Below are 14234 nucleotides of genomic sequence, written 5' to 3'. Positions count from 1 at the left end.
GAACTGAACGCATCACTATTACTTTAAATATGGCAACATTATTTTACAAAGTGACATTAGCTACTGTCAGTTGGCTTCGTCTAATTAAAAATACGACTATAGATTCAGAGACAAGTTAAACGTATCGGTCTAATGCTATGAACATATTTTGACACATGGAAGACTTCACACTTAAACTTGTCTTTGAATTTAAGGGGATTTGGATCTAGAATAACCACTAATTTATAAGTACAGTATAAAAACCCACTATAACGTAGAAATAGTTACATTTGTTTGGTTTAACACAAAACCCTGGATACATTAATTATGTCTTTATAACGCAACAGCAGTCTCAATAACGAAGAAATATTTTCATATTTAAACATCAACAACATACTTAAGTGAAATTGTTTTTATAATCAGCTTACAAAAGTAAACTTTTGAGGTGTCGAAACTTCTAAGACATTTGAGGTAATAAACAGCCGTCTCGCCTTTGTTATTGTTAATTGCATTAACACGTGTGCCATTATTCTTAGATTACATTGCCTGCAGAAATTTTGGTCTCAGTTACTAAACGCACCACCGTCACCTATCGTGTATTATCAGTCGTAAACAAGCTGTGAAGCTGTCAAGATAGCCAGTTAAAGAAAAGCGTTATGTGCTTAGAATAATTTACCTATTGATAGTAATAAAATTAGAAATTATTGAAATTGGTTAAATTTGTTTTTTTTTTATTCCCTATATCGAGAAAGAAAATGCTCGGTCCCTTGAAATTCGTTATATAAAGAGTTTACACTGTATTAAGCGAAAATTGACATGATGTAGGAAATAAGAGTTCGCCAATATTCGAGTCTGAAGAAGCTAATCAATAGCGAATCAATCGAAGAATCCTGATAAATATATTGATAATATCCAAATATATATTTAAAGCGGCGAAAACGTATTCTTCTGGTGAAATGCTATATCTGTGTTCTCCTCCCATCATAATCTGTGTATCATAGACTAAGTACATAGAGAATAGCAGAACCCCCACACCAGAGTATAGAAGATTTAATTTGTTGTTATATGGTAGAAATAACATCATGAAACCTGTAAAAAATTATAAAATTTATTTCGTGCTTATTTTTGAGAGCAGTTTTGCTTCAGCGTGGGACTCGTCCCTGAGGTCGACCAATGAACTTTTTTTCTATGTGCGCATTTAACATTCTCTCAAACGGTGAAGGAAACGATCCTGAGGAACGGCGGCGTGTGTCAGGCATAGAATGCTGATCACCTACTTGCCTATTAGATTGTCAAATGATCATGAAACAGACACAGAATTCTGCGCCACTGTTTTTTTTCTTATAAAAAGTTTATTTACCGCTCTATTCATTACAAATTTATAATAATTTCCTATACAGTAAATGAACAATATATACACAGTTTTATACGATAAACATATGTTGTCTTAACTTACCGAACGTTACTAGAACCGTCAATGCAGCTATGAGCCAGCCACCGCACAAAGTGAAATCCCATTTCGTTTGAAACGCGAAGATGGTCAGGGCCAGACATATAGTGGCTGTAACACCTAATGCTATAAACACCTGGAATAAAAAAAAAAAACATTATATAGTAACAATACATTATATATACGTTATGCCTATAAACAGGTGCCGCTCCCGGAAACTGGACTGCGAGGTTTCCGTTCAGTTTTGTAATTTAATACAAATAAAGAGAGGACCGTATCATTCTAGTTTCTTCTATGTTTGCCATAGTCATTTTATATGATAACTTGATATTTTCATAGACTACCGAGAGTTTTTTACGCCTGATTTTTCTCTCGGCCTACATCCTCTGTTCTTTGCCGTTGTTTTGTTTCTTTGCCGATGTGAGGGATGTCTACCGATACAAATTAAATGACGTGGAATATGTGATACCTGTTCCGCCGAAACTGAAGCCTTTATTGAGGCTAATGACAAATTGTACTATAAAAATGTATGACCGCTATAAACGCTCCCGAAGGCAATATTGAATAATCAAATCATAGCCTTTGAACTTTTAAGCCTACCTAATCAGTACTACAATGGACAAATTGCTATAAAAGTTGAACAGGCGTAATTGAAATTATTTTTCAATGGCGATGTTTTTGAAGAATTATTAAATAAATAAATAAAAAAATCATTTAATCACATAGGTAACATAATGTACACTTATGACTTGTAAGTAAAGAAATACATATTAATGCTTCTAATTTTACATTTTCTGCCAGTTCTCAAATCAAGGGCGTAGAATGGGAGAGAAGAACTGGCGATAAACTCTCCGCCACTCTTTTTAATCGCCATTTTTTTGTTTTACAAAATGTTTGTAAGGAGCTGCAACCATTAAACCATGTCCCATGTGACATTTTAAGTAATTATTAATAATAACATAAATTAAAAACAAAGATTTGTCCTCTATCAGCAGAAGGCATGGTGAAATAGGAGCACGCACTTACATTCTCGTGGGAACAACACGCAAACACATAGTCGAAATAACCAACATCACCGCATACACGAATTCAAGTACGACCAGTCACCTCAAGCAGCACCCGTTCACGAGCATATTTACAGAGAAAGACGCCTCACGCTGATCCTGATTGCATAAAAGCACTCAAAACTGCAATGTTAACCACAGACAATACTATCGTGTAACTAGACAAACAATAAAAATGATTTTGTACTCTATGAAACGACACGCGGTAGCTGGCTTTCGCGTCCGGAGAGCAAAGTGCCATAGGGTAGTTCATTTATTCGTCGAAAATTTTCTCACATCCATTGTTCGAAATACATATATTTTATTTCATAAATATTGGTGAGGGTGATCCGTAATATTTTTACTCGGCCGATCGTAACACTTGATCACTTGCTTGGATTATGCTAGACGCATTTTGAATTTGTCTCTATTTTTGCCAAAATTTTATATAATTTTTTTAAATTATATTTATTAGCAATGCCCTCATTGTATAATTTCTTGTTATACAATGGTTATGCCATATAATTTGAATTTTAAATATTTCAAGGCAAAGTCTGTTATATTTAACCTGAACTCCTATGTTGGTTTTTGCAGAAGGAATTTGTTTTTTTTTAATAAATAAAAAATTTAAGAAATTACATATTAGTATTAGGTAGTTCATGTGGACCATGCTGTAATGGTTGTGTAAAACAAAAAACTTGGCGATTAAAAAGAGTGGCGGAGAGTTTATTGCCAGTTCTTCTCTTCCGTTCTACGCCCTTGATTTGAGAACTGGCAGTAAATGTAAATAAGTGTACATTGTGTTACCTATATGAATAAATGATTTTTGACTTTGACTTCTTGCTTGATTTATGCATAGTTTAATACAATTTTCCCACATTATGTCATCTCACCGTCAGTTTAACTATATATATATATATATATATATATATACTAGTGGACCCGACAGACGTTGTCCTGCATGATATTTCAAGCAATTAGTAAAGCAAAGTATGAAAGTACCGACTGCAGCGCCATCTGGCGGGCTGATTTGTGAATCTAAACCATTCCCACATCCCCTTGAACACACACAAAAAATTTCATCAAAATCGGTCCAGTCGTTTGAGAGAAGTTCAGTGACATACACACTCACAGAAGAATTATATATATAAAGATATATATTAATACAAAAAAAAATTGAATGTAATATATGATTAGTAATCCATATTCGTTTTCCTTATAGACAGCGATTGGGAGAACTAACTGTTATGCTAACCTTTTTCCTTAAGCAAAACCAGTTTCTTAAAATCCGTTACCGACAAAATGTATGAAACATCAGTCACAAGGAATCAATCCAACTTTTTAAAGACATGTAAAATATTGTTTGGAATTTGGTAATATGGCTACCAAATTCCAAACCAGGTTTAACGTAGTGTACCCAACTTGAAGTAAGCCAGGTATCTTACCAAGGCCGTAAAATTATCGTATATTTATTTAAAAACACTTCGTTGCAAGTATACAGTGGCAACCAGCGGCCTTATCGCTTTCGAGCGCTGAAGATGTGAGCGCAAGAAGTGCAAAACTACATAAGATATAAAATAAAATATGTTTATTACGGAACATAAGATACATGTACCACTTATTCCACGTCATTAAATTTGAATTTGTAGGCATCCCTACTCATCGGCAAAGAAGACAGAGGGTGTAGGCCGAGAGAAAAATTCGGGGTAAAAAACTCTCAGTACTCTTTCAAAATAGCAAATAATCAAACAACACTTATTTTAAAACAAATATCGCAAATTAATTAGAAGTAGCCTGTCTAGCATTAGTCCCAGGCCCTTTTATCAAATAGATAATCGTTGACCTTATAGTAAGCCTTTTTACACAGCTCTTCTTTAATACATTTCTTAAATTTATTAAAAGGCAGAGATAAAAGAGCCTCTGGGATTTTATTAAAGAAGAGTATCCCTTTTCCCAAAAAAGAATTACTAACTTTAGATAGTCTAGTACGGGGAAATTGCAGCCTGCGTTTGTTCCGTGTATTAACATTATGCGTATGTTCTATTCTAGTAAACTTATCACATTATATTATATTATATTGTTTATATTGCATTATATTGTATACATACATAATATTGTTATAAATATATTGCGAGGGAAAGGTAAGTATATTAATTTCCTTAAATTTATTATCATTATATTTAATAATGTTTCTTAGACAAAAGAAATGGAACAAAGCATAGCAATTAAAACATATGGAAACAGAGAAAAGGACAATATTAAACATGTGTCATGTATATATATGTACTGGCAAGATGTGCAATATTGTTTTCTTACCTCTTTAACTTGAAATTTACTGGAAACGAAGCCCAGCGGAATGCTCATGGCGACGGTAAATATGAACAGGAATATAAAGTTATTTGGTGCTTTCCGACGCGCCGACTCACAACAGGCCATTGCGATAATTGTCACAAAAACAACTACGAACGACGTCCATCTGAAATGTACGTATTTTAAGTGAATAGAATTAGTCGCTCATTCATAAATCTGTCTAATACTGATTAAATGCAAACTCTTTTGTCTCTGCCAAAATTGTATTACGCTGTAATGATAAGAGACAGGAACTTAACTAACGTTGGGTTACATAACAGGCAAAAAATTATATTAGTATCGACTGTAAAACAACTGCGTATTTCACAATTTCGTCCCTAGAATTAGTAGAATTATTTCATTATTATTAGAATGAATACTTACATAATATAAGTGTGTGTCTCTACGAAAAGCTGCGTCGGTTTGTAAAAGACGAAAATGGATATAAAACCCATTGTTACTAGGAGTTGGCACATAACAAGGGCATATACCTGAAAAATAATTTACGATTACTTAACATTTATACAAATAGAAATAAGGGGGCGTCCATAAATTGCGTGAGGTGTTTAAGGGGGGGAGGGGGTCGAGTCAAATATTCCGCAATTTTTTTTCTGATTGAAAAAAAAAATTAGGAAAACGGTTGACCCTAAAGGCCATCTCTGCAACTTCCTGCTAACTCCATACCTAAACTCTCAACATCTCACTTATTTTGTTTTAGTCGTAAATAAAAGCACGAAGTATTTTTTTTTTCTTTTTACAATAACAATACAACGCGTTTACGTAAGAAACCCAAATTTTGAAAAATCTCACGTGAGATTGGGGGATGGGGGAGGGGGTTGAATTTCACGAAATCTCACCAGGGGGTAGGTACAGAAAATTTAAAAAAACACCTCACGTAATTTATGGACGCCCCCTAACACAGAATCTTCTATTTCTCTAGGGGTGTGATTCGAATCTTAGCGCTAAGTCCAGTCTAACAAACTAAAAGTAAAGTAAAGTAAAGTAAAAAAATTATTTAATCACATAGGTAACATAATGTACACTTATGACATGTCAGTAAAGAAATACATATTAATGCTTCTAATTATACATTTACTGCGAGTTCTCAAATCAAGGGCGTAGAACGGGAGAGAAGAACTATCAATAAACTCTCCGCCACTCTTTTTAATCGCCATTTTTTTGTTTTACAAAATGTTTGTAAGGAGCTGCAACCATTACACCACGTCTTATGTGACATTAAGAAATTAATAATAATAACATAAATTAAAAACAAAGATTTGTCCTCTATCAGCAGGAGGCATAGTGAAATAGGAGCACGCACTTACATTCTCGTGGGAACAACACGCAAACACATAGCCGAAATAAAAAAAGTTGTTACTTTAAATGTCTTAAATGTTTTGTTACCTACATTATTGTTTAGGCTTATTCACGTTGCTGATATCCCCCATATCTTATCCTAGAAGTATTTACAGTAAAAGAAGTTGTTTATAAATTTATAAAAAAGCCTTGATTACGAAGACAGAAAATTTGTTATTCATAGCCACTTGACGTAGACTTAAAATAAAATTCTTTCACACACTTTCAACTCAAATACCCACAGCCACTCATGCTTGAGCTTTATTTTGTTTATTCATAGTATGTAGTCATCTCTTTATATATTTGCTGTCCGCGATTAAATGTTGCTGACCTGTTATGACAGGACTTCTATAGTCCTATCTACCAGCCCCTCACAAAGATGGTCAATACGTGTAACATGTAAACCCGTAAAATGGAATATTGTGGAGAGGCAAATAAACTTTATTATTATCCTTAAAGTAACATATTGGAGGCTGGGAAGAGACGCTACGTCGACAATAAACACAATTATTATTTCCGGGAATCTATAGATACTATTTATTCACACAGCGTGTAATGAAGTCAATCTTCTTTGTATTAAAACGCTGAAATGCTAACTTGAACCAGCAAAATCTGATTATTGATAATCTCAACTACAACTACGAGTAGTTTCATCGGATCAGCGCTCAAAATGCTAGCTACTCGGCGACTATATAGTTTCATTTGTGGCCGTTAGATGTTAATATATAGATAAAACAAATCCAATAATACTAACAATATTTAAAAATTAAATACGAATAAAGCTCGTTCTTAAAAAAAATTCTTGCATATACATCAAATAACACAACTACAATTGTAGGCACAGCGATTTGCTACAAAATGTGTTTTTACAAGTTAAATGTAGGATGGATAGTTTAGGAGATATAGCCAAAAACGTGGTTTTTGGACCCCTTTTTCCAAGATGGCGGCCGTGGGACAAGGGTGGCGACCCCACAAACTTGGTTTTAGCTTTACACTGACCCCCCCTACACATCAAAAAAATAAAATTGCGTCCTCTAAAAAACGCAAGGTTAGGCCTAAAAAATGTAACATTTCAATGGACTATTTACACATTTAAAGAAAAAAGCTTTTACCGGATTAAAGTTATGTATTATTATAAATTTACAATTATTTGAAATTTATCCCACGTGTCGCGTGCTTTACAGCGTGCGTGCTCACGGTGACTGAAGACAAAAGGTGTTCTCAATCATCAATGTCAAAAAGTATCACAGCTGTGGAGAAAGTTGCATTATCTGTATTTATTTCCCCGGAGTTGGTATCGACTAAAAGATGGAGGGTTTTGGCAAAAATGGCTCACGGTGTCCTCTATTTTCGCGGATTGCTTTTCTCAAAAACTTTAATCCGGTAAAATCTTTTTTTTTTTAATATTACTTTTATGTTTTTATAATATTTATTAGTATAGATTATGTATGGCTCTGACAATTACAAATAAATACACTTAGGTCCAGAGGGCTTAGTCAAAATGCTTTAACAGTAATATATGAAGAAAGTCGAAAACGAAATTCGTATGATAATGTCGACACGAACTGTCATTTTCATACAAATTTAGCTAATCTTTCCACGTGGTTAATTCAAACTCTGTCAAAAAAATTATAAGTATATTTGGTAGTTCATTCCGTTAAAATACGTTATTTTTAAGGAAAAAGCTTACCTTACGAATAAATCCTCTCCGTATAGATGATTCCGAAAAATCCAATAAATTTTTTGGAACATCTTCTCCAAAATGTGGATCCAATCCCTGTACCTATAATTACAATAATTTAAAGCTAATATATAATTACTTAATTAACATAAAGCCGTTTTTTCGTTGATTCTCCCTTGCTCGTTTTCTCCTTGTCCCATAAACAAAGGAATTACAATTTAGGGGCTTGTAATTTTCTGTATCTTTTTGAACACTTTCGTACCTTAAACACATCATGACCTATTGGTGTTTACCGTTTAAATATTTGACACCACAAAAATAATTTTTTCAACTTCATAATTTTTATGTAACGCTTTTACAGTTAAGGGTTAAAAAGAAAGTTGTATGTTGTAATTGGAATTGCTTTACCTGTGCCATTGAACTTTATATTATAAACTTATTTATATTTTTAAGAGTACACTTTAAGTACTAAAAAAGTTTACTGCAAAAAATTTACACCGATCAAACGACCACCTCGCACGAATATTTGTTTATGACTGCGAGTTGCGGTTTCATTTTCAAATTTAAACCTTGATGTGTTCGCAAATAAATGCTAACAGGAAACAAGTGAATTACCGATCATAGAGTAAATTATTATGTTAGAATTTAAAAAAAAAATGTTCGTTCTATTAAATACTCTGTTGTGTGAACTATCAAATATTCTACAAATTATTTTATAATATAAGCTTAACATTCAGAAGCTTTGTCCTTTAGAAAATTATGAGGATATAACAAAAAATTGCAAAATGCTAATTAAATGGAATGGAAAGCCTGCTAGTTTTCCAATTTCTTTCAATGATGACGTTAATCTTCTAGCAATAGCATAGACAAAATTCTACTACAATTGTACGATTTAATCAACTAACGTATAGATCGGTTATCGAAAGCTGGCGCGTTCACAGTACTCACACTAATGCAATTTCACTATACAGTATGTTTAAAAATATTACTTTTTTGCCAAGCTATATATTTTAGTCTACTCTGGTTTTAGTAAGGTTGAGTGGGTTGTAAATAAATAAAAATGTGTCAAATACATATAAATATTACGTGCATACGAGGGTGGATCCAAAAGTTCTAAGCCCGACCAAGAACGTATAAGAGTAGTTTGTGTAAATATTTTTTAATTTTTCGACATAAGCTCCATCTAGATCAACACACTTCACTTTTACTTCACTAACTATTCTTTCAATACTCCTCTTAGAAACCCCAGTCGCATTTGATGTTAAATTAAATATAACATTTTTTCATTAAACTGTTTTTATTAAGATGCTTAAAATAATTAAAAACATTGTGCACCATGTCACGAGATTGCCCTGGTAATGTTTGAAAAAAGATCAACATGTATAAAATAATAATAATATAAAACAGTAAAGATCAACATAAACAGTAGCAAAAGAAAAACAATAACTGTCTCTTTTATACTCATAAGCTTGACCGGGCGCGAGAGAGACGGACAGTCTTTTCGTGATGTATTTGTGATTGTATTTCAGTTTGACATCACGTCTCGCGCTTATTCGCAGACACTACACAAGCACAAAGTGTAAATGTGTTGAAGCCGCCAGCTTTAGATAACATACCTATAAGAGATTTAAAAACAAGACAGCCTGAACTACATCTATAGTCTATTATAATTCGTAAAACACTTATTAAATTATTTATTTAAAATAATTAAAAGAAAAATCTGTAATGATTTGGAACATATACGAAAACTATAATTTTTTAGACTTAATATTTGTATTAAAACTGAATGTATGTTGTTGATAAAATAGGACTAGAGCTAAGTTTATACTAACTGATTTATTTAACACTGGGACAATGATTATTATTAAATTTTTAATGAGTATACCTACGGATATCCTCAGTGAATTGATAAGGTCGATCCGGTTTTTATACAACTCGGTATTTCCAACTGAAATCAAAATGTAGAACGCGCCGCAAGTACCACATCTTTAAACATATCATAATACTAGCCGTTTCGCGCCCGCTTTGCTGGACGAATTAAAATAAATTTTATGTTTCATTATTTTATTTTTTTTTCATATTTTTATTATTCTTCTTTTTAACTTCCCGCTAAGAAAATTGAAATATTTCGAAAATCGAGTTTTTAACAGATGTTGACGTTTAGAGGTTCTAGGAAGCCTCCCCGAATGTTTCCGCGGTGAAGTCCGTATGGATAAATTTTCATAAAAGTAAAACAGCAATAAAAAAATGAAGGAACGTTGGAATTTAATAAATAAATAGCCATAAACCATCTAGGTGGTATTTTCAATTTCGCATCGAATGGTGGTAGTTTCATGTCGATACGATCAGTGGTTTAGGCGTGATTGAGCCTCAAACGAAGACCATTTTCATTATATATATATAGACTAGCTGATCCGGCAATTGTCGTTTTACCTTGTATATCATTTATAATAAAAAAATAGGGGTTGAGCTTAGAGGGGTGAAAATTAGGGGTTGCATGTATTTTTAATTTTTTTTATAAAAAAAAATATCTAAAAATAAAAAATAAAATTTAGGGGTGGACCTTTGACATTTAGTGGGATAAAAAATAGATGTTGTCCGATTCTCAGACATACCCAATATGCATACAAAATTTCATGAGAATCGGTCTGGTCGTTTCGGAGCAGTTTAACTATAAACACCGCGACACGAGAATTTTATATATTAGATTGCGAGCTTTGCCTTATCTCTAAAAATAGGCCGACAGCCAAAAAAGATCTAAGTAATGCTAAATTTTGCAAACAGTTTTTTTAGTATCTTTAAGTCTGAGATTATTTATTTTATTGTTTACTAGCTGGCCTGGCGAACTTTGTACCGCCTAACAGTCGATTCTTTTTTTTTTAAATACTTATTCTGCTATTCGGGACACCGGGTTAGCTAGTAAGATAAAAAACAGGAAGTTGATAAGACAACAAATACATTATGTCAAAATATAAAAATTTACCTTCCCGAAACCCCTCCACTAACACTTGAACTTTATGATATAGTATTAAAGTTCAAATTGCCTTTAAATATTATTACGAATATTTTGTATGGGAATATAGAAAAGTGTTGTTTTTAGACTTTTTCACTCAATTTTTTTTAATTTTTCTCTTCGTAAGAACCATCCTCGTACTTCAAGGAATATTATAAAAAAATAATCAGACAATTCGGACAAGCCGTTTTCATGTTATGTCGTGACAACGGAAAACGGGTTTCATTTTTATATAAATATTTTTTTTTATTTTTTTTATAGATAGTGTATTCCATAGTATAGTGCGTTGGCAAATAATTTCAAAAATGTTAAATGGAAAGCGAAGTCATCAGCTGTAATGGTATAAAAAGTTGAGAAATTGTGTTTTAAAGCTTCACACGAACTTATTGTACCAAAGTGTAATTTATTATGAATCGTTTTATTCGTAAAATAATGTTCAATATTACTGTAGTAAGAGAAATACCACATAGAAAGTTGGCTTTACTAAAATAAAACAAGGACTACAATTTTGTAGCCTTTTGACCATGTCTAATGTCTAACAGTAACTCTAGTGATATCGTCGAAGGAATCTTTAATAGTTAATACAACAGAAATTAAATAAAAAATTCGTTGTGGCTGTTCGCATACACGCAAGTTCTCGTAAACAAAATGCCATGTGTGATATCAAATTACGTTTCCACTTAAGAAATGTGAGTATGAGCTTTGAATGAGCCGAGAAGTATCAACTTGTTATTATGGTGGATTCCTTTTGTTAAGTACCTTGGTTGTAGCGGCTAAGTATTAAGTCCCTTGAATTTAAAGTAGACTTTAGTACGAAATGTGTAGAGCGACGTTTGACGTTTTAATGGAGCATTTGTAACGAATTCAAATAAATGCCATACAGTTACTGCGCACGATTGGGCCCCGCCAAAGACCTTTCTCATATTCTTACAATCCCACAGATCAGCGTTGCCAGATTTTTTTATTGCCAAAGCGGGATTTTGTAACTTTTTGAGTTAAAAAAGCGGAAATCTCTCGTCGAAAGCGGGACATAGTAACTAAAGGTGATATTTTAAATCAGATTTACCCTATCGTTAAATACTTGTCTTCTTAATAAAAAAAAATAAGATAAAGAAAACTAAAGCAAAAAAGTATTCATTAGACATTTATAGCGTTTCAAACAATAGTCAGAACTCTGAGGAATGAGTATATTATTATATACCTGGTATCTTTTTTTGGTAGCTGTTAAAAGAGCTGGTGCCATTTCTGAGCATGGCAGTGGTGTCTTGAGTGACAGTTGAGTTAACCCCAAAAAGCGGGAAAAAGTCTTTCCCGCGCGGGGCATTTCATTTTCATTAAAAAATCGGGACGTCCCGCCAAAATCTGCCACAGAAGTTCAGCAAACTTTTAATTTGTTTTGTCTTTTTATACATACTGGCTAAGGTAAACGTATACGTTTCGGAAGTAAAGCTATGGTTCAGTAAGTTCAGTTACAATGTGACATTTTAAGTAGCAGCTGTATCTACTCAGAAGTGTATGTGTCTCGTTACTTTTATCTGTAACGACATCCGGAAATAAGGACGAAATAAGAGTGGTACCCAAAATCCACTGTATAGGTATTAGGTGGATATTGATATCATCTTACTGCATATCGGTATGGGGTTAAGCGGCATTGTCTTCAATGCTGAAAATGAGCGTACCCAACGTGCCATTCTTAAGAAACTTATAGGAAACCTTTCCGCTACTCAACTTCAAAATTGTACAATGAAACAAAACTTTTAACTGTGAGACAATTATACTTAATAGCAATATGCAGACTTAGCAACCCAATAATAGCACTTTCTTCACCCAACGACAATCTCCTTTCGAGGCCCTTTCATCTTTAACCACTTCCTTAAAACAAAATTATCACTAACATTTCAAAAATTACATTTACTGAACATCTCAAACAATATCTTGTTATGCTGACACTGAAAATATTTTTACTGTGCAAAAATAGTTTAAATATAAATGTGCTATGTATATATCATTAAATAAAATACTGTTTACTTGTCAAAAGGATGAGACTGGCTGCCCATAACACAGAGAATCCTAGTGTGGGGCTAGTGAACTTTACTTTATCTAAATATCCTGTATATTTTGTATACAAAGTTCTTTCTTTCTTTCTAGGTGTGTTAAGAAATGAAACAACATATATATTTATTAATATATTTCGTGATGCAATCTTATGACACCAATTCTGTCGCACCATGTTTCTCTCGTTCCTTACTTTACAGAGAGAAGAGGACACACTTATGTGCGACAAATTCGATTTCATTGAATTATTAGTACACTTTATCGTACCTAAAATTTAGGTTTAAACATTTTTACTCTAAATTTTAGGAACATAAAAATCTTAAATACTTTGTTAGGTACATCTCAAACATTAATTTTAAACCAGAAGATTATTATTAGTTACAAACATCAAATTTTTACATATATTATTCTTATAGCACATTTAATGACAATGTGCAATAACCATTACAAAACTAAATTATTCGAAAATAGGCGTAATAAAGCAACGATTCGTAATAAATAACGTTTGGAATCTATGAGGATTATTTTCTTAAGTTATAGATACAATAACGAGCTAAATGTATACATTTTGACAGATGACGTAACGATGTTGCCAGTGACGCCAAGTTATCTATGGCAGACAGATAATATATAGTTCATGTAATAGACGCTGATGACTTTTGAACTGGTATTGAAATTAAAAATAAATTGTACCACAGAGTAGAAATACTCGAGGTCCTGTTTCTGGAAAGGCCAAAATATACCTTCCAATCAGAGTATACGCGAACCTAGATATAGTTTTGATAATAGATGAACATGACCACTAATTTACACGTCAAAACACTAAACAAGAGTACTCCAACATAAGTTGAGTATTTTATCTCTTACATTATTTGCACCATTGCAATTGGTGGCAGGCAAATGGTGCCATCTCTTTCATTCGATCACGATTTTGTATCTATTACTTTTTATAAGGATTTTGTACAAACTACAAAGCATTCAGAACCGGTTTTACAATCGCGAAATAAATATAACTACTATAATAAAAATACAACACGCATTGTGATTGTAAAAACGACTCTAATAAATAACATATATTTTCATTTGTACAGCTTGAAGGCGATTATCGAAAATTTTTTAAATTTTGTAATAGTAATCCTTCCTTTGCTTATAAATAATCCTGCCATTACCATAATGGCAGGATTATTTATAAGCACTTCGCTGCTCAGAAATGTATTTAAAAGTACGCTGGTGTTAAATATATAAACATTGTGATACTGACGAACTTGCTGGCTGAATATCTCAATTTAATTTCTAGAAGAACCAGCA

The 14234-nt window shown here is 32.8% G+C and overlaps 1 protein-coding gene across 1 annotated transcript; it reads right to left on the bottom strand.

Annotated features, from left to right (window-relative positions):
- Nucleotides 1-8406, bottom strand: LOC125057526 (protein lifeguard 2-like). The gene is made up of 6 exons (XM_047661272.1): nt 8267-8406; nt 7868-7960; nt 5206-5312; nt 4789-4948; nt 1436-1565; nt 1-1068 (listed from the first exon to the last, which is right to left on the bottom strand). The coding sequence occupies exons 1-6, from the start codon at nt 8273-8275 to the stop codon at nt 845-847; spliced, it is 723 nt and encodes a 240-aa protein (XP_047517228.1). The 5' UTR covers nt 8276-8406; the 3' UTR covers nt 1-844.
- Nucleotides 8407-14234: the final 5828 nt, after the last annotated feature.

The sequence above is a fragment of the Pieris napi genome, chromosome 16, assembly GCF_905475465.1.
Source record: "Pieris napi chromosome 16, ilPieNapi1.2, whole genome shotgun sequence".
NCBI lineage: Eukaryota > Metazoa > Arthropoda > Insecta > Lepidoptera > Pieridae > Pieris > Pieris napi.
The sequence above is the reverse complement of the archived record's forward strand: the minus strand, read 5'-3'. Positions and strand labels throughout refer to the sequence as shown.

What these genes read in the sequence shown, in the direction of transcription:
- LOC125057526 (XM_047661272.1), bottom strand. An exon ending in GAGACACACACTTATATTAT is followed by an intron (nt 4,949 to 5,205) that starts GTAAGTATTCAT and finishes CGTACATTTCAG; the next exon opens with ATGGACGTCGTTCGTAGTTG. An exon ending in GACGGTTCTAGTAACGTTCG is followed by an intron (nt 1,069 to 1,435) that starts GTAAGTTAAGAC and finishes AATTTTTTACAG; the next exon opens with GTTTCATGATGTTATTTCTA.